General features: G+C 41.9%; 1 protein-coding gene across 1 annotated transcript; it reads left to right on the top strand.

Annotated features, from left to right (window-relative positions):
• Positions 1–1,600: 1,600 nt before the first annotated feature.
• Positions 1,601–20,109, top strand: PABPC1 (poly(A) binding protein cytoplasmic 1). Its single transcript, XM_061439269.1, has 15 exons — positions 1,601–3,017; positions 6,063–6,256; positions 7,925–8,040; positions 10,279–10,418; positions 11,681–11,775; positions 12,349–12,486; positions 12,674–12,769; positions 15,007–15,279; positions 15,690–15,780; positions 16,266–16,376; positions 16,457–16,611; positions 17,152–17,236; positions 17,776–17,906; positions 18,479–18,572; positions 19,664–20,109. Exons 1-14 carry the CDS (start codon positions 2,825–2,827, stop codon positions 18,569–18,571), a joined length of 1,911 nt encoding a protein of 636 aa, XP_061295253.1. The 5' UTR covers positions 1,601–2,824; the 3' UTR covers position 18,572; positions 19,664–20,109.
• Positions 20,110–20,339: the final 230 nt, after the last annotated feature.

The following is a 20,339-nucleotide window of genomic DNA, read 5'->3' on the forward strand; positions in this document are numbered from 1 at the left end:
TGTCAACCTGTTTATTTAACTTATATGCTGAGTACATCATGAGAAACGCTGGACTGGAAGAAACACAAGCTGGAATCAAGATTGCCGGGAGAAATATCAATAACCTCAGATATGCAGTGACACTCAAAGCCTCTTGATGAAAGTGAAAGTGGAGAGTGAAAAAGTGGGTATGAAGCTCAACATTCAGAAAACGAAGATCATGGCATCCGGTCCCACTACTTCATGGGAAATAGATGGGGAAACAGTGGAAACAGTGTCAGACTTCATTTTTCTGGGCTCCAAAATCACTGCAGATGGTGACCACAGCCATGAAATTAAAAGACGCTTACTCCTTGGAAGGAAAGTTATGACCAACCTAGATAGCATATTCAAAAGCAGAGTAATTACTTTGCCAACAAAGGTTCGTCTAGTCAAGGCTATGGTTTTTCCTGTGGTCATGTATGGATGTGAGAGTTGGACTGTGAAGAAAGCTGAGCACCGAAAAAATTATGCTTTTGAACTGTGTTGTTGGAGAAGACTCTTGAGAGTCCCTTGGACTGCAAGGAGATCCAACCAGTCCATTCTGAAGGAGATCAGCCCTAGGATTTCTTTGGAAGGAATGATGCTAAAGCTGAAACTCCAGTACTTTGGCCATCTCATGGGAAGAGTTGACTCATTGGAAAAGACAATGATGCTGGGAGGGATTGGGGGCAGGAGGAGAAGGGGACGACAGAGGATGAGATGGCTGGATGGCATCACTGACTCGACGGACGTGAGTCTCAGTGAACTCCGGGAGTTGGTGATGGACAGGGAGGCCTGGCTTGCTGTGCTTCGTGGGGTCGCAAAGAGTCCGACACGACTGAGCGACTGATCTGATCTGAACAGTAAAATAAAATTAGTACTTCTCGCTCCACCTTCCACACAAGATTGCTGTAGAGAATAAAAGATGCTAAAGCTTTAAAAATTGTACAGTACTACTTTGAAGTGGGATTTGTATGTTGATTTAATGTCTTTCCTATCAACTGGTATTTTTGCAATTGATTCATTACAGCTGGCCTTCCTATTAAAGCCCCCAACTAACTCCACAACTGTTGTACACATTTTTAATACTGCGTTTAGACTATTTCTGATTTTGCCTGGTTGCAAGTCTGTGGAGCCATGTACGACTGTGACAGACTCGCACTTTGCAGGAAAACATTTTTCTGGAGTCCTGTTCTGTTTCAAATTGCTGGCAGAAGTAGCACGAAATCAGTGACTCCACCCTAGCCTCTTAAGTGAATTGTGATCACGATACTTTAAAAAGGGAAGCGGACAAAGATCTCAAAATAGTTTGCCCAAATTAAAATCACGCTGACCAACGACAGCGCCCAGATGGGATACCCGGGAAGACTCGTAAGGGCTCGGAAAGGAGAGGACCGGGAGTCCGAAGGCCCCTCCGCTCCCCGGTCCTCTATTGGAAGCACGACCCGGGTCCAGCGCTGGAACGGTTGCGAGAGGCGGGGGTGGGTGAGTCCCCGAGCGGGCGGCCAAGACCCGCGGCCGGTTGGGGGTCAGCGAGCGCCGCGGCCGTTGAGGACTCCAGCTCCCAGCAGGCACCGCTTCCGCGGTCGAGGCGCGTGGCGGCGCTGCCCGCTGGGACTCGTAGTGCGGTCTGGTAGGAGAACCGGGGAGCCAGCCTTGGCTCCTTTTCGCCCACGTTGCGGAAACTGGGCCTGGGGAAAATCACGCCGGCCCACTCTCGCCCGGCGGCCCTAGAGGGCGGGGGTGGGGGCGAGTGGAACACGACTGGCTGCGGCGGGAAGAGGGTCCGTGGGGGCCGCGCACGTGGGGGGTAGTTAAGCGCCGAGAAACCCGGAAGCCCCGCGCACCGCCCACCGCCCTGGTGACGGCTCAACGCCTCTCCCGGGTGGAGGTGGGGCGGGGTGTGTGGGAGGAGGGGCCGGCCCACCCGACTCCCGAGAGAGCCGCCAGCGAGCCGGTCCTCCGCGCCCCTCCCCTCCCCCAGGGGCCCTACGCCGCGCGGGGCCCGCCCACACTCCCCCACCCCGACCCCGGCGCGTGCGCAGAAGCCCCGCCCCTCCGCCCCAGCCCCACCCCCACCCCCCCACACCCGCAGCAGCCGCCGCCACCGCCGCCACCTCCTCTCCCTTCCTCTCTGCTCTTTTCCTCCTCCTGTTTTTCTCTTCCCTCCTCCCTCTCCGCCTCCTTGTCGCCTCCCCCTCCGGCGCTGACGCTCGCGTAGGGCCCTGGCGTCAGACGCGCGGGGGGCGGGGCGAGTGCGGCGGGGGGTATAAGTAGAGGGTGCAGGAGGCGGTGCTTCCCCTTCTCCCCGGCGGTTAGTGCTGAGAGTGCGGAGTGTGTGCTCCGGGCTCGGAACACACATTTATTATTAAAAAAATCCAAAAAAAATCTAAAAAAATCATTTAAAAAACCCAAAAAAAAAATTTACAAAAAAATCCGCGTCTCCCCCGCCGGAGACTTTTATTTTTTTTTTCCTTCCTCTTTTATAAAATAACCCGGTGAAGCAGCCGAGACCGACCCGCCCGCCCGCGGCCCCGCAGCAGCTCCAAGAAGGAACCAAGAGACCGAGGCCTTCTCCCGCTGCCCGGACCCGAGACCGCCACCCTCGCTCCCCAGCCGGCAGCCAACAGCCAAGCCTCCAGCGGCAGCGGATCGACCCGGTTCTGCGGCCGTTGAGTAGTTCCCGATTCCGGTTGATTTTTGTCCCTCTGCGCTTGCCCCCGCTCCCCTCCCCCCGGCTCCGGCCCCCCGGCCCCGGCACTCGCTCCCCTTTTCTGACGGGAAAGGTCGCGCGGCCTGTGGCCCTGCAGGCAGCCGTGCCGAGATGAACCCCAGCGCCCCCAGCTACCCCATGGCCTCGCTCTACGTGGGGGACCTACACCCCGACGTGACCGAGGCGATGCTCTATGAGAAGTTCAGCCCGGCCGGGCCCATCCTCTCCATCCGGGTCTGCAGGGACATGATCACCCGCCGCTCCTTGGGCTACGCGTATGTGAACTTCCAGCAGCCGGCGGACGGTGAGAGCCGGGCCCGGCGGGCGGGCGGGCGGGCGGCCATGAGGCTCAGGCGGCGGCGGGCGGGCTAGGCCGGCGGGCCCGGGGGGGAGGGGGCGGGAGGGCATGTCACCCCACCCGAGGCCAGAGGGCCGAGGCTGGGGCTTCAGGACCCCGGATCCCCGCGCCGGCCGGGGCCCGCGCCGCCGGCAGCCGCACGCCCCTTGCACGCCGGGCCACTTCCTTCTCCGCGACCATTTTCTCGGCCTCAGCAGCGCTCAAACTTTAGGGTGATGACGCGCCCGGACGGTGGGTGAGGTTGGGTTCTAACACCACGCGGCGCCCCCCCCCCCCCCCAGTAGCGGCGAGATCCTGGGGGTGTCGAGAGCAGAGACCCCTTCTCCGGTAGTCGGTGGAGGCGCTCCCACCACCCCCAGGCTGCTGCCGGCGCCCCAGGACAGGGAGGAAGTGCATTTCGTTGCTCGAAAAATACCACGTGTTGAACCCGGTAACCTCCCAGGCCCTAGGCCTCTATCCTGCCGCGGGGCCAGTCGCCTGGGAGAGTCGCGGGGACTTTGAATAAAGTTAATCTGGTGCTCTGGTGGTCGTCCTCAGGTTTCTGCTACCATTCTCACTAACGTGTGAGTGACTGACGGCTCCAAAAGTGTAAATTACCACCGAGACGTTGCTTTGGGGGTTCAGACAGTTCTTGTAACAGCAAGTTAGGAGAGAAGGGATGTAGAAGATGACCCATCGTTTTCTCAGGCAATTTAGTTAGTTTTGATTTTTTAAATCTAGTAGTTTCGTAGTACTGGTAATTCGGGTTTTTTTTCTTTTTTCTTTTACCTCCTGAAATCGTCTCTGGTTTTGAAGGATTTTACTTAAAAATGTCATCCCCAATTTTGACTGTAAAATGTTGCTTGTGAGTGTAGTGTGTACTAGACCATTATACTTAAGAGGTATTCTAGTGGTGATTTCCTTATAAAAGTGGTCCAGATTGTTCATACATCATGGGGAATGATTGACTGAAAAGTAAGGGATTAATTAGTTTGAATGTATGAGAAAAAAGATGGAATTAACCTTATATTTTTAAACAGTTCACAGAAATTCGAATATTTGGCAAATAGGTATGTGGCCTGATGAGTTGCCGGGATTTTTCTTTATAGCTGAAATCAATTGACTTGAAAAAGTCATTTTCACTTAATTTTATGATCCATTTTTGCCCTTTTTTCCCTTGGCTACTTGAATATATGTCAAGTATTATAAAATATAAGGAATTAATTTTTGTAGGAAAGGTCTGGAAGGTGGAATTTAAAACTTTTTATCTCGTTAAGGAATTATTTTGTGGTCAGTTTTTCACTAGGTAAAGTGAATACTGAGATTTGGGGTAGACAGGCTGTTGAGCCACACCAAGTTGTAAAACTGCACTGCAGGTTTTCTGCCCTTTGCTCTGCAGGCAGTAGTTCCAAATGCCTCTCTGTAAGGATTCTTCCCAACTCTGATCAAGTTTATCACTAAATGGAAGATCAGGGAAGGTAATTTGGGTGCAGATAATCACAAACTGAAGGGTTGATAGAGAAAACTTGAACTAACAAATTCTAGAAATGTGAACTTTTGAAACTGTTAACATAGTTTCTAAACTTAACAATTTTAAATCAGAAAAAAAATTTAATTTCTTAGGATTTGAAAAGTTGAACTTCAGGTTACCATGGTTACAGTACACTCACTGTATTATTCTCTTTACCAGTAGACTTGTACTGTCACTGCTGAAAAGAAGGTAGCATTTTTCCATCTTCAGTTTATTTTATTCCTGTATGTATACAAATTATTCTCTTTCCAAATAATTAAGTGATTTTCCTTCTACTCCCCTCTTATTTCGCTACATCGGTGTACTTGTAGAATAGCTGCTGAAAGTGATCAGTTTCCAATTTAACAGGAAAATGTGACTCATTCAAAAGAAGCTCAAGCAAAGTCAGCTAAAAAACTAGGGGAGCTGAGTAGGTGTGGCCAGTTGATAAATGAGCTGACAGCTGATTGTCACTATCTTCTAGAAACTGAAATTTTCATGTATAGAAAGAAGTGGCCGGAAAATTTGTTTTCTCACTTTACAGTTAACACTAGCATGGCATTTGTGAAAATTGATGTTTCAGAACTTCAAATGGATTGTGTGTGTCCCTTGTTTAGGAACTAGTCTTTTCTACTTAAGAGGATATATTTTTCCATTTAGAGTCCAAACTTCTTTAATAAGTGTTTCTTTAATGGTACAGGTGCACATAATTTGATCCTTCATAGACTCTGAACTCAGATTTTGAAATTTTCTAGCACTATCCAGAAGTAACTAATCAGTTACTAAGTAAATGATCTAAGATAAAACTGGTTTTATATGTATTAATAGCGAGTTGGACTATTGTAAACCAGGTTATTTAAAAAATTTTTGTTAATAGCTAAATATGCTCAACTTCACATTAGTTTTTGAAGGCATGACTCAAATGATTCTGAACGGATAAAACCTTTCATTTTTTTTAACATGGTAGCAGGAAGTTGTGCCGTGAGTCACTGAAATCCCCCCAATACGTCAGGAACTTTTTTTTAGAAGATGGGCTAGTTTTTGTGTAATACTGACAGGAATAAGCAATAAAACATTTTTAATAAGTAGCAGGGAATAAGTTAAAATGCTTGAAAATCCGTAAACTGCTCTGCTTGTGGATAACCTATAGTTGCTTTTGGTGTCTTGTTATATTGTTTATCAAGCAGATTGTGAAGGGGAAATCTGTTTTTATAGTTAACTAGGAACAAAAAAGCGCTTTTAAATTTCATGGCAAAGGAAGAGATTGCTTCAGAAATATATTAGTTCTAAACAATATGTCATCTGTTACCGCGGGAAATTTGGGAATTCTTGATACTTGTCTTTGTGTTGTATGATATAAATCTAGACTGACAGGTATGAGGTCCAGCCATCTTCGGCTTAAAGAGGTAGAGGGGCTCAATTATTCTCTCCACGATAGATTATATTAAGTAGACTGTAAAAGTTTTGAATAATATTTACTTTGAAAATGTCCTTTCTTGCAGCGGAGCGTGCTTTGGACACCATGAATTTTGATGTGATAAAGGGCAAGCCAGTGCGCATCATGTGGTCTCAGCGCGATCCATCACTTCGCAAAAGTGGAGTGGGCAACATATTCATTAAAAATTTGGATAAATCCATTGATAATAAAGCACTGTATGATACATTTTCTGCTTTTGGTAACATCCTTTCATGTAAGGTAAGCAAAAATGTGATAAGTAAACATAATTTACTGTTCATGGGGTTCTCAAGGCAAGAATGTTGAAGTGGTTTGCCATTCCCTTTTCCAGTGGACCATGATTTGTCAGAACTCTCCATCATGACCCATCTTGGGTGGCCCTGTGAGCTACAGCATGGCTCAGTTTCATTGAGTTAGACAAGGCTGTGGTCCATGTGATCAGATTGGTTAGTTTTCTGTTCTGTGATTGTGGTTTTCAGTCTGTCAGCCCTCTGATGGAGAAGGATAAGAGGCTTATGGAAGCTTCCTGATGGGAGAGACTGACTGAGGGGGAAACTGGGTCTTGTTCTGGTGGGCAGGGCCATGCTCAGTAAATCTTAATCCAATTTTCTGTCATTGAGCAGGGCTGTGTTCCCTCTCTATTGTTTGACCTGAGGCCAAACTATGATGGAGGTAATGAAGATAAAGGGCAACCTCCTTCAAAAGGTCCCATGCACGCTCACACTCATGCACTGCTGGACTGCCCCCAACCCTCCAGCAGGCCACCACTGACCCACACCTCCACGGAATACTCCTGGATGCTCATGCGCAAGTCTGGGTCAGTCTCTTGTGGAGTCACTGCTCCTTTCTCCTGGTCCTGGTGTGCACAAGGTTTTGTGTGGGCCCTCTCAGAGTCTGTTTACCCAGTCCTGTGTAGGTTCTGCTGGCTCTGTGGTGGGGTTAATGGTGACCTCCTCCAAAATGGCTTATTGCACCCAGAGCCCCTGCCCCACAGCAGTCCACTGCTGACCCGTACTTCCGCAGGAGACACTCAAACACAGTTCTGGCTCAGTCTCTGGGTCCTGGTGCGCACAGTTTCGCCCTCCCTACCATCTTGCTGGGCTTCTCCTTTGCCCTTGAATGCGGGGTATCTTTTTGGTGGGATCTAACATTCTCCTGTTAACTCCTGTCAGAGCCTAAATAGGCCCCAAAGATGAAAGTTGGATAAGACAAGGTGCTTGCTCTTACTGAGCACACAGTCATCTTTAACTAGATTATCAGAAACCAAATTTGGAAAATAATTGGGAACGCTGGTGTAGGTCAGAGAACCCTATGCGAAATACTTGGTTCAAAACAACAAACTATCCATGGTGGAATTTGTCTCGTAATAGAAGGTTATAAAAATGAAAATTAAGTAATAAAAAATTTTTTAAGTGATTATAGTAAAAATATATTTAGGAGTTTCTCTGGAGCTGTTGTGGGTAGTGTGAGCAACTGAACTGAACACTTATTACAGTGTTGTAGCCGTGTGCTTAGTCGACTGCTCAGTCTTGTCTGACACTTTGCAGTCCTTCGGACTGTAGCCTGCCAGGCTTCTCTGTTCGTGGGGTTTTTCAGGCAAGAATAGTGGAGTGGGTTGCCAACCCTTTCTCCAGGAATCTTCCTAATATAAAGACCAAACCCCCATCTCCTGTACCTCTTGCATTGCAGGCACACTGAGCCATGGGGAAGCTACTTGTTTATTCCTTAAGATAGCAGCTGTGCTTTCTGTTAATAGATATCTTTATTTCCCAAATACTGAGGTTAGGTAGCTGACAAGTTATCTGAACATTGGAAAAATCCTAAATCAATAGTGACAAGTTATCTGAACATTGGAAAAATCCTAAATCAATAGTAAGTAATGAAAAATTGGTATACATTTTTCCCTAGGTGGTTTGTGATGAAAATGGTTCCAAGGGTTATGGGTTTGTGCATTTTGAGACACAAGAAGCAGCTGAAAGAGCTATTGAAAAAATGAATGGGATGCTTCTAAATGATCGCAAAGTGTAAGTATAAATATGAAGTTAATAATACTTCAAATCTGTTTTTAATAGTTAAAATCATTTCATCCATTTTACAAGAAATATATTTGTGCTCAAAAGAGATAACAGTGAAAATTAATAAACCATATCTTGGTAGATTTTATAATTGTCTTTTCTCCATATTTACTGTAACATACAAATAACAGTGAATTAATACAACTGGTCAGCATTCAAACTGAAAAGAGAAAGGAGAAGCTAGGTATGCTGAAATATAAAGCTTTCCCAGAAATAAGTGCATAGTTGGAAAACTAAGAAATCCAGGCAGAAACTTAGTCATAATTCTTAAGGTAATAATTAGCCCATTTTACATTCAAAACTGGGGCTAAAATGATTTGCCTATGTTTTACATGCTGGTACCACGGATAAACTGGGATACAAATCTGGTGGATAAATTCAGAGCCCAGGGTAGCTTTTTACTGGCCTTGTTAGTCGCTCAGTTGTGTCCTAACTCTGTGGCCCCCCATGGACTGTCACCTGCCAGGCTCCTCTGTTCAGTGGAGTTCTCTGGGCAAGAATACTGGATTAGGTTGCCATTTCCTTCTTCAGGGGATCTTCATGACCCAGGGATCGAACCCGGGTCTCTTGCTTGGCAGGCAGATTCTTTATTCTCTGAGCCACCAGGGATTGTTTACCCTACTCCTACAACGATTATTGTAATTGTGACAGTTTGGCTCCCTTTTCCCTGTAAAGATAAATCAGAAGTCTTCATGGTTTATCTTTTCTGAAATAGACTTGTTCTTAAAAGTTGAAAAGTTTAAAAATGATGATACTGATAAAACCTCTGTAAGACTTAATGCTACAGCTTGTAAAAATACAGATTTTTATGAGCCCAAAGAAATTACAAATCTTCTATGCCAGTGGATTTTTCTTATCTGGGCAGATTCAGCCTTGAGGTCATCTTGTAAGTGATCTGTGAGTTCATGTTGCCATGTAAACTGGGGTAATGGCACACAAATTGGGTTTGGTTCTTAGAAGTCAGCTACATCACTCTTAAATCTGTGTCAGGTGGCATGGTCAGTCTGTTCATGGACGACTCATCCACATGGTGTTAGCTGTTTGAGTTCTGTCAACTGCATGGTTAAGGAAAAGAACCTCATATGTCTAAAAAAACCAGCAACTTCTCAGTGTGAACAGTGTTTACAAAGGATAATTCTTAAAGTTAGTACATCTTTAGATGAGAAAAATGTTCAGCATTACTAGCATTTACAGATGAAAATGTCTTTGGCATGCCAGCAATGGTTTAGAGGAGAAAATGGCTACCACTGGTGACGGCCTAGATTAAAATAAGAACTTGATTTATTGCTGTTTTCTGAGTATAAAATGGTATAACCCTGTTTTGGAAAGCAGTTTGTAGGTATAAACTTAAGGTCATTTATATAACCTTTGAACTGCCGTGATTTCTACAGTGCTATCCTAAGAACAAGTAACAGTCTGGTAAAGTTAAGGCATTATTTATAAAAGCAAAAAGTTGTGCTAGCCACAATGGAATAATGTTCCCATTGAGAACATTTAAAAAACTAATTACATGGAGAAGCACCACTGTTGGGAGGAGGGAGATGAGGGGGGTTCTAAGAGAATAAAATCATAGGTATCTTCTCTGAAAAGAAATTGTGCTAGATAGACTTAAACACAGAAAACAAAAAGACGCACTAATCTCAGTCGTGTTCCAGGTGCAATTACCTGATGGATCTTTACTTTGATGTTTATTCGCGTATTCTGCAGTGACACACTACTGTTACACTGCGCAAAGCCTTGTTTTAAAAACACTTTTGTTGATAACGTCACAAAGAAATTCATCCCAGGCTGTTGGGTGTGTGAGGACAGAATTCAGTAGCGTAAATTTCTGTTGTGGAAGAAGCCATGTTGCAACAGCAGTGATGAAAGTTTTGTCTCTTCACTGGCCTGCTCCATGTGTACTTCCATTCCTTGCGTTTCTGGATAGACTCTTAACCCAGGTTAGCTAGAAGGACAGCAAAGGAGTATATTAGGAAGAATATCTTTTTTTGTGGTTATAGTTGGGAGGTTTGTTACATTTGGTGCTTTTATTTTTTCACTTAAGACCCTATTTCTGTTTTATAGTGTGTCCTTTTTATTAGAGATTCTGAAATTAGCAGTGACTATTACAGAATCACCTATCAGGCTTAATTAACCTGAACTTCATAAAGTAGAACCTAATTTTATAGTTCTTACATATTTTATTAGATTTGTTGGAAGATTTAAGTCTCGTAAAGAACGAGAAGCAGAACTTGGAGCTAGGGCAAAAGAGTTCACCAATGTTTACATCAAGAATTTTGGAGAAGACATGGATGATGAGCGCCTTAAGGATCTCTTTGGCAAGTTTGGTAATGTGTCTGAATTAAATTTTTATATTCACATTGTTAATTTTGGATAATATTTTATACTAAAAATAAATGAGACTTATCATGGTACTTAAATTTTGTAGTTAATTTGGATTAAGCTACTGATAGTCCATTATACTAGCATATCAGTAAAATTCTATCCAGTTTAAAGGTCAATAGCCTTGCGTTAGCACAGTAAGTTGTGATTGTAATTGGAACAGACTTTAAAAGGTTTTGCCATGTTACGAAATTGTGCTGGATTTATGCACTAACAGATCCCATCTCAACAGAGGCATTGCATGTGACACAGCCAACTTAGGTTGGAATGTAGTCTTTAATTATGGGTTAGGAAAGCTGGCCAGCTTTAGGATATTTGGCCAGTCTCAGCATTATGTTTGAGCAATTCAAAATAATAACTTCAACGATCCAGATTTTCCAGTGAAGTGTAACCAGTCTCACTTTAGACAGTTGTGTAGCTGATCAGAAGATGAACCTGACATTGTACTCTTGCGGATGATTTGCTTGCCCCTTAACTTTGCTTCCCCTTCTGGTTAACTTAAACAGGTGTCCTGTTTTTTTAAGAGTATTTCAAATCATAAAGAATCAGGAAACGTAATCCTTTATTATTGCCAAGCTGTCATGCCACATTGAACCCTCTAAACAGTCGTATCTGTGCCCATAAATCTTGCAGATTCTCTGTAATTAGATGTGATTTTTTTTTTTTAACCTTTTCCCCCACCTACCTAAAATAATACCCAGTTCAGTTAAGTCTATTTTATTGAGGGGTTAGTGGGGGAGAAGTGTGTCTTCAGAAACATGCCATCTCCAGGTACTTCTGTTTTGTCTTCCCCAAAGGTCAAACCCTTTGTTTCCTCTACTCCCTGTTGAAAATCAAGTGGGCCAAGGCTTAAGGAATTCTTAAGAAAATCAAGTTGTTTTAGAACAATGCATCTGTTTTGTACTAAATGCTAAGAATAAATTAACTCTGTCATTTACATTTGTCTGAAACATACCGCCTTAAATGGAAGGAGGAATATTTCAGAGAAAGAGTTTACTTAGCTTCTTAGAAGAAATAAAGGGTCTTTGAAGAGAATGTTTAGTGCCCATGATAGGAGAGAGGGTAATTAAGGAGGAATAAATTTCTGGAGGTTTGGGATTTTTTTTAATCCCCATTTTTATATTCTTTTCTGCACAGCTTTTTTGAAACTTAAAACATATAAACTTAAATGTATGGGATATATTTGAATCATTAAATTTTTTTTCAGGACCTGCCTTAAGTGTGAAAGTAATGACTGATGAGAGTGGAAAATCCAAAGGCTTTGGATTTGTAAGCTTTGAAAGGCATGAAGATGCACAAAAAGTAAGACTTAATATTAATTATCAGGCAATGTGGGTTTTCTGTATTTTATAAGAAGTGGGGGATATAAAGTTGAGTTGCTCTTGCATCGAAATACACAAGCATACGGCTGGCTATTGTACATGTTGTATTTCATATGTATTGTTTTGAATTACTTGCATTTGGTGTATTAGTTTTGAGAGTATAAATTGGAAACTTATATTATGTCTTAAGACTTCCCTGGTGGCTCAGATGGTAAGGCGTCTTCCTACAATGTGGGAGGCCCGGGTTCAATCCCTGGGTTGGGAAGATCTGGAGAAGGAAATGCCACCCCACTCCAGTATTCTTGCCTGGAAAATCCCATGGATGGAGCAGCCTGGTGGGCTGCAGTCCATGGGGTCGCAAATAGTCAGACACGACTGAGCAACTTCACTTCCCTTCACTTCTTCATTATGTCTTAAAACCTCAAAGTTTAGTTTTTGTGGTGGGTCCATTTTTAGCTTTTATAATCTAACCGATTTTCTTTATTGTTAAAAAATGAACTTATTAGTGCAAGTTAGTAATTAAAATTTTGTGTTTTTGGTTTCTTGTGGTAAGGCTGTGGATGAGATGAATGGAAAAGAGCTCAATGGAAAACAAATTTATGTTGGTCGAGCCCAGAAAAAAGTGGAACGACAGACAGAACTTAAGCGCAAATTTGAACAGATGAAGCAAGACAGGATCACCAGATACCAGGTTCATTTTTTAACTGAAAAGTAAAACTAAGGAGTGAGGAAACCTATTCTATGTTCATTTCAGTTACTGCCAGGTAACTGGAGGGTTTGAGAGGGGAAAAGGAGAGGAAACATGGGATGAGCTAATAGGAAGTATGTTTAAGTACCACTGTGGTTTTCTTTTTCCAAATTTTTTTTTTTTTTTTAAGGGTGTTAACCTTTATGTGAAAAATCTTGACGATGGTATTGATGATGAACGTCTCCGGAAGGAGTTTTCTCCATTTGGCACAATCACCAGTGCAAAGGTAAAGCATATGGTGCATATCTTTTTTTAAGATTTGAGAAAAATATGTGCCCATGGATGTATGTATATAAATTTGATATTTCATACTGGAGTGTTGTAAGAGAACTTGGGAGTATGATAGTATTTATTCCTGAATGTGTTTATCCTTTATGTTCCCTGAAAAGCATTTAAATGGAGTATTGTGCATCCATTTATTTTGAATGTATGAAGAAGCATGCATGTTTTACAAAGGAGAGTCTTTATAAAAAGTCCTTTTTAAAAAGAAGTCCTTTGTGGATCACTATATCACTGTTGGCAAGGAGATAAAAAGTTTGGCAAGAATTTATTCTGAGAGAGGAGGTCATTATGTTAATTTGGTAACACTTGCTGAAAAACATTGATCAAGACAGAAGGGTGACAACTCCATGCTGAAGTCTGGCAAAGGGCTTGGGTGGCCGTCCAGATACTTCATGCTTGTATACTCCCCTTATGCGTATAAACTTCTTATAAAACAGAGTCATAGTATACCAGTTGTGCAGTTTGTCTTTTTATTTACAGATCTGGGTACATATTTATCTCAGACATTTTCTCATTTTTCACTAAAGGCTGGCTATTCATGGTATAAGTGTACCATAATTTATTCTGCTGTGCCCATATCGTTGGACATTTGGGTTACTTGCGTGTTAACAGTGTTAGACCTGCCACTCTAACATCCTCATATGTCTTTGCATGTATACATACCAGTATTTCTGAAGTCCTAGAGTTGGAATAGCTGGTTAGTGGATATGTATATTTAACATTAATATGACAGAATTGTCCAGAAAGGCCGAACAAATTAAATTACTACTAGTCTTGTCAAGTTAATAGAAAGAGATACACATCTTTTTAAATGAGACATGCTATTTACGTGTTTACTTGTTTAGCCTGTTCTTTGCCTGTTTTCACATTGCATTGTTTATTGATTTCATAGGGAGAATTTCATGTCAGCTCTATGTTTTATATTGCAAATATTTTTTCCAAGTCTTCCATTTAAGACTTGGGGGTCTTGTATCATCTTAGGTTTTCCCTGTATTTTGCATTTTTTGTTGAGTCAGAATCTATCTGGCAATTGGAATTGTTTCAATATGATGTGACTATAAGCTCTACGTTAATTCAGAATTATCCCATTGTATCATATACTAGATAGTCCAAAGTCCATCTTTTACCCACTGTTCTAAAATGTAAGCTTAACATCCCAAGTTCCCGTACTTGCATGGGTATATTTCTAGACTCTTGTTGAGATGTAATTGACGTAAAACATACTCAAGTGTACAACATTGATATTTGTGTATATTGCAGAGTGATCACCACGATAAGTGTAGATAACATTTATTACCATAGATTAAAAATATTTTTTTCTTGTAATGGTAACTTTAAAGATCCATTCTCTGCAACTGTCAGATGAGTAACACATATTAACTGTAGTCCCCACACTGTCCCTGTACATCCTGTTTGTTGCGTCCCTAGTCATTGCTTCCCTGTGACTTTATGCCAGAGTTTGTACTTTTTAACCACCTTCATCCGTTTCCCCAAGCCCCCTGCCTCTCTGGCAGCCACCAATCTGTTCTCTGTATCCTTGAGGCCAGTTTTTTGTTTTGTTTTGATTCCACATTTATGTAAGACCATGAATCTGGTTTATTGCTCTTTTGTTTGTTCCTGTGTCACCAGCATGATGTTTAATACAGATGTATAGCATGCGTACATGTAGGTCTACTGAGTAGTTCATTTCCTTACTGCTTGTTTAAAAAATCTTTGGAGTTATTGTGAAGTTTCCTGAATGTTGTTTATACCCCAATATTTATGGCCCTGTGGTTATGAATGTGAAATTTTAACTTTAAAATGAGACTCAACTGCTTCCCCCACCCCAAAGAGTAATAAAGCATCTTGTCAGCTTGACTTGTTAGATTTTAATTGTGCATTTTTCTAAATTTTTTACTAAAATTTAGTAGGCTTTGAATGTATTTAGAAATTGAACCTTAATATTGAAAATCTAAAAACCTTAAAGTTTCTGTTGTGTCTCCGCCCCTTTACTTCTGCTTGGCTAGGATAATGCATGCATGTAGTTTACCCTTAGTATTTGGATATTAACGGGAAAATTGTGGGGAAAGGATGAAAGTATTGACAGGGTTAAGTGTGAGGTGGTGGCTCTAGTTGATACTGTCTTTGTGCCTCATCCTTCTATTGCATTAATTGTGTGGTTTTTTAATTTTCTTTCAATAGGTTATGATGGAGGGTGGTCGCAGCAAAGGTTTTGGTTTTGTATGTTTCTCCTCCCCAGAAGAAGCCACTAAAGCAGTTACGGAAATGAACGGTAGAATTGTGGCCACCAAGCCATTGTATGTAGCTTTAGCTCAGCGCAAAGAAGAGCGCCAGGCTCACCTCACTAACCAGTATATGCAGAGGATGGCAAGTGTAAGAGCTGTGCCCAACCCCGTAATCAACCCCTACCAGCCAGCACCTCCTTCAGGTTACTTCATGGCAGCTATCCCACAGGTAGGTTCTAGAAAAGGACAAAAACCTCATGAAGGTTTTCCTGTTAGGTCACCTTCCTTTAATGTTTTGTCATCCCCCCCCCACCCCACCCCCCAAAAAAAGAGAATAAAGTCTTAAGATGAAAACATTGAGATGTGAATTATGATTGGATTTGAAAAATGCTTAAGAGTGTGCATGCTATGTACTAAGTCACTTCAGTCGTGTCTGACTTTGCGACCCTATGGACTGTTGTAGCCCCCCAGGCTCTTCTGTCCATGGGATTCTCCAGGCAAGAATATGGGAGTAGGTTGCTGTGCCCTCCTCCTGGGGATCTTTCCTGGAGTGTGAGAACCTGTTAACTTTTGAACATGCATAATGTGTTGTATTATCTGCTTTTTCTATGACTGATAACGTTTGCTTGCTTCCAACAGACTCAGAACCGTGCTGCATACTATCCTCCTAGTCAAATTGCTCAACTAAGACCAAGTCCTCGCTGGACTGCTCAGGGTGCCAGACCTCATCGTAAGCTTTTTTTTTTTTTTAAGTTGCAAAGTATTTGAATTAAAAAACATAAATGAGGCAAATTAGCTGTTATATCCGTATATATAACAGCTAATATATATATAACCATATAATATCCAATGGTATATTAGCTGTTGCTTTCCGTAATTTATAGTTAACGGGTGTTCATTTTGGGCATCTTTAGCATTTTGTTCTTTAAAAAGAATCTTAAAATGCTAGTAATATGTATGCTGGTTTGATTCTTTTTGTTTTTCCTTTTTATCACAAGTTTGGGAATGCATCCAACTCCATTTCATATTTTTATGCTCTGATGAGAAATGGCATAAAAGTCTGAAGAAAATGGCAGATAGAAGCCTAAGCTTTAAAAAAAATACACTTGTTTATATTTGGTCATTTTTAGTCTTTTGTGCAAATCTCAGCTCTGAAAAAGCAAGATGAACACTGAGTTTTTCCCAGTTAATGTGCGCTCATGTCTTTAAACGTAGCATTCCAAAATATGCCCGGTGCTATCCGCCCAGCCGCTCCTAGACCACCATTTAGTACTATGAGACCAGCTTCTTCACAGGTTCCACGAGTCATGTCGACACAGCGTGTTGGTGAGTCTTAACCCTTCTCGTAAAAATCGGTCTCCAATGGAAATACGAAGATAAATACAAAAAATGTTTTATTTTTTTAGCTAACACGTCAACACAAACGATGGGTCCACGTCCCGCAGCTGCTGCAGCTGCAGCTACTCCTGCTGTTCGCACCGTTCCACAGTACAAATACGCTGCGGGAGTTCGCAATCCTCAACAGCATCTGAATGCACAGCCGCAGGTCACCATGCAGCAGGTGTGGGTTTGATGGCTTCTTTATGATGACAGTCCTTGACTGCAAGGACTTTGAGGACAGCCATATGATGTGTGAGAGCTTAAGCTATCTAGAACATTTTGTTGAAGTCCCACTAATGGCTAATATGTAAAAATATGTGCTATACTCCAGGAACTAGAGCAGCGTTTCCCTTCCTGAGTTGCTTATGTGGTTTGAGAGTTTTATTTGGCATAGTTGTAAGAAAGGGTGAAATAAAGTTTAGTTTGTGAGATTTGGCTTACTGTTTTTTGGTTTTTTTGACCCCTGGGACCAAAATTGTGGTTGATTATACTAGAAGTATGGTTCCAAAGACTACTCCAGATAAAGAAAATTCAACACCCCTGTGCTTATAATACTTGAGCACTTAGGTGTTAATAGCTGCCTTAGGCTGCATTTTCTGGTTCACTCAGCTTCTCCTGTTTATGTTTAGATTATAGTCTTTATCCAGTTATTTTCCAGTGATGACTGTATTTGTGCTTGCCATTACTTCTGTACTTAGGAATTTTCCCATTTTCTTTCTAGCCCGCTGTTCATGTACAAGGTCAGGAGCCTCTGACTGCTTCCATGTTGGCATCTGCCCCTCCTCAAGAGCAGAAGCAAATGTTGGGTGAGTACCTTTGTCCCACCTGCTCAGTTACAGTGAGAGACTAGAAAATAAGAGGACACTTAGACTGCCTTTGCACCTAAAAATGACAGCTAGGGTGGCGGGATCGGATTGGAATGAATGAGCACCATGGCAGTTTGTCTGCCGAACTCATTAAAAGCCTGGAAAGCTATTAAGACGTTGCCTTTGATGGACAGGGTAATGGGGCATGACTTGCCAGGTATCCTACCACATTTTCTGAAGGAGGAGTTTGAAATTTGAACCAAATGAGTACGCCACTTTGATTTTGACTGAACACAGATTTAACACGTAGCTTCATTTCATCTTTTTTTGGCAAACTGATGCTTTCAAGAATTAGTTGCCTTGTGGTAGATCTTAATCCATTTTATACTGATCATCTCATGAAAGATACTAAAATGGTGGATTATGGGTTCGCATTTATTTGCTGTATACGAAGGGTTCATAAACCCCAGTTTTACTATAGTAGATGCCTTAAAAATTTTTTTTTGATTGAAGGAGTTTTTGAATGTTTTTGTTCCTAGGTGAACGGCTCTTTCCTCTAATTCAAGCCATGCACCCTACTCTTGCTGGTAAAATCACTGGCATGTTGTTGGAGATTGATAATTCAGAACTTCTTCATATGCTTGAGTCTCCAGAGTCTCTCCGTTCTAAAGTAATTTAAATTTATCATTTACCTACCAGCTTCTTATACTACATATTCCAGGATGTTTTGTAGAACATTTATAAGTGCTTTGTACAAGTCACGCACAGTTCTAAGAGCTTTATAAATATTAATTGAAAATCCTAATAACCTATGGTGCTGTTATCCCTATTTTATAGACAGGGAAACTGAAGTATAGAGAGATTAAATAATTTGCCCAGTTGCTCACAAAGCAGCTAGTGAATGGCAGAGCTTGGTTTCAGATCCAGTCACTGTAACTCCAGCGTCCATTAACTCTTAACTGCTCATCTGTATTGAAGAAAGGGATATTTGCTGATATTTCTGAACTTTGGGGGATTTTTGGTGGGGAGAAAGTAGGTACAAGAGGTTAATAATTCCAAAACAGTGGTGGAATAGAGCCCAAGGGATACAGATGTATAGTTGGAATGTGTTTTTTTCATAACAGTCATGAGCACCTGCATCTGAGGAAAGGAGTTTGCCTTTGTTGGACGTTTGTAGGTTGGCGGTTTGAAGCTGTGTTCTAATTATTGTTTTTCAGAACCAGTTTGTTTTCGTTTTTTCAGGTTGATGAAGCTGTAGCTGTACTCCAAGCCCACCAAGCAAAAGAGGCTGCCCAGAAAGCAGTTAACAGTGCCACTGGGGTTCCGACTGTTTAAAGTGAGCCTGCCTCCTGTTTCTTATTCTCACAGTTTGAGCGTGTATTGAAACATAGCAAAAACTCATTTTATCACTAATCCAAATGCATTGCCAGTTTTTCAAAGAGAAGTAAAGATACAGAGGAATTAACTACATGTTACCCTGGTATAGACTTGAATTTTTGAGATCAAGACCCCTTCAGACGTTTTGCGTAGTAATTTGTGTTAAATAGCTGTAACATGGATTGGCCCTGTGTAGATCGCTGAAGGACTTTCATAGCTTAATACATTTTCTTGGGTGGCAGTGATGAAGTTGTTTTTTGGCCTCTAATACTGCCTTTCATTACCCCCAAGAAATAGGGTGATGTAGCTTTGTAGCCAGAGCCAGGCGTGTACAAAGCTTTCCTATAAAATAGGAAATAGCTGGGGCTGTGCGGGGTGTGTTCCGTGTTGAAGCTCCTCTGCCCCGCTGTCACCCTGTGAGAGCGGCCGCGCAGCTTGTGAACCAGCAGGGGTGGCTGTGGTTCCTAGAGCTTTGCAGAGACAGGCTCTCGGCAGGCTGAGCCTGGCTGAGGGCTTTCACACCCACAAGTGCCAGTGTTGGTCCTCTTACTTGTGTTTTTAGTAAAATGCTTGACATAACAACATTGTGTAAATTTAAGGTGTGTAACGTGTAAATTGGATACATTTGTATATTGTAAGGAGAAGGCAGTGGTACCCCACTCCAGTACTCTTGCCTGGAAAATCCCATGGACGGAGGAGCCTGGTAGGCTGCAGTCCATGGGGTCGCGAAGAGTCGGACACGACTGAGCGACTTCACTTTCACTTTTCACTTTCATGGAGAAGGCAATGGCAACCCACTCCAGTGTTATTGCCTGGAGAATCCCAGGGACGGCAGAGCCTGGTGGGCTGCCATCTATGGGTCGCACAGAGTTGGACACGACTGAAGCGACTTAGCAGCAGCAGCATATATTGTAAAATACGACTGTCATTATAGCTATAATTAGCACTTCTGTCACTTAGGTAAAGGTCCTTTCTTTTTAGTGGTTGGAATCATTATGTTCTGTGTCTTAAATTTGATGATCATAATCTCTTTTTCCCCCACATTTACAGATGATCAGGGACCATGAAAAGAAACTCGTGCTTCACCGAAGAAAAATACCTAAACATCGAAAAACTTAAATACTATGGAAAAAAAAACATTGCAAAATAGAAAATAAATAAAAAAAGGAAAGGAAACTTTGAACCTTATGTACCGAGCAAATGCCAGGTCTAGCAAACATAATGCTAGTCCTAGATTACTTATTGATTTAAAAACAACAAAAAACACAAAAAAATAGTAAAATATAAAAACAAATTAATGTTTTATAGACCGTGGGAAAAAGAATTTTCAGCAAAGTACAAAAATTTAAAGCATTCCTTTCTTTAATTTTGTAATTCTTTACTGTGGAATAGCTCAGAATGTCACTTCTGTTTTAAATAACAGAATTGATAACTGAGCAAGGAAACGTAATTTGGATTATAAAATTCTTGCTTTAATAAAAATTCCTTAAACAGTGCATAGTGATGTTATGCTATTTTATTTCTCTTTGTAATTGACTTGGGAAAATAGGTGATAGTTGAAACTGACGTTAAGAGCCTCTTTCAGAACAAAGGTATGATTGTTTTTCAGAAGTTTATTAGGTCTATGGAAGAAACATAAAACAATGCCTCTAATGCACTTTATGAAGTCAGATTTCTATGTGAGTTCTTTTGAGATGATTTCAATATATGATACATTAAGGTTTCT

This window comes from Bos javanicus, chromosome 14 (assembly GCF_032452875.1).
Source record: "Bos javanicus breed banteng chromosome 14, ARS-OSU_banteng_1.0, whole genome shotgun sequence".
Taxonomy (NCBI): domain Eukaryota; kingdom Metazoa; phylum Chordata; class Mammalia; order Artiodactyla; family Bovidae; genus Bos; species Bos javanicus.

Bases quoted from the DNA above. Each gene is read 5' to 3' on its own strand.
- PABPC1 (XM_061439269.1), top strand. From the start codon at position 2,825: ATGAACCCCAGCGCCCCCAGCTACCCCATGGCCTCGCTCTACGTGGGG. The intron at 6,257-7,924 runs GTAAGCAAAAAT...ATTTTTCCCTAG, and splicing joins GTAACATCCTTTCATGTAAG to GTGGTTTGTGATGAAAATGG. The intron at 10,419-11,680 runs GTAATGTGTCTG...ATTTTTTTTCAG, and splicing joins GGATCTCTTTGGCAAGTTTG to GACCTGCCTTAAGTGTGAAA.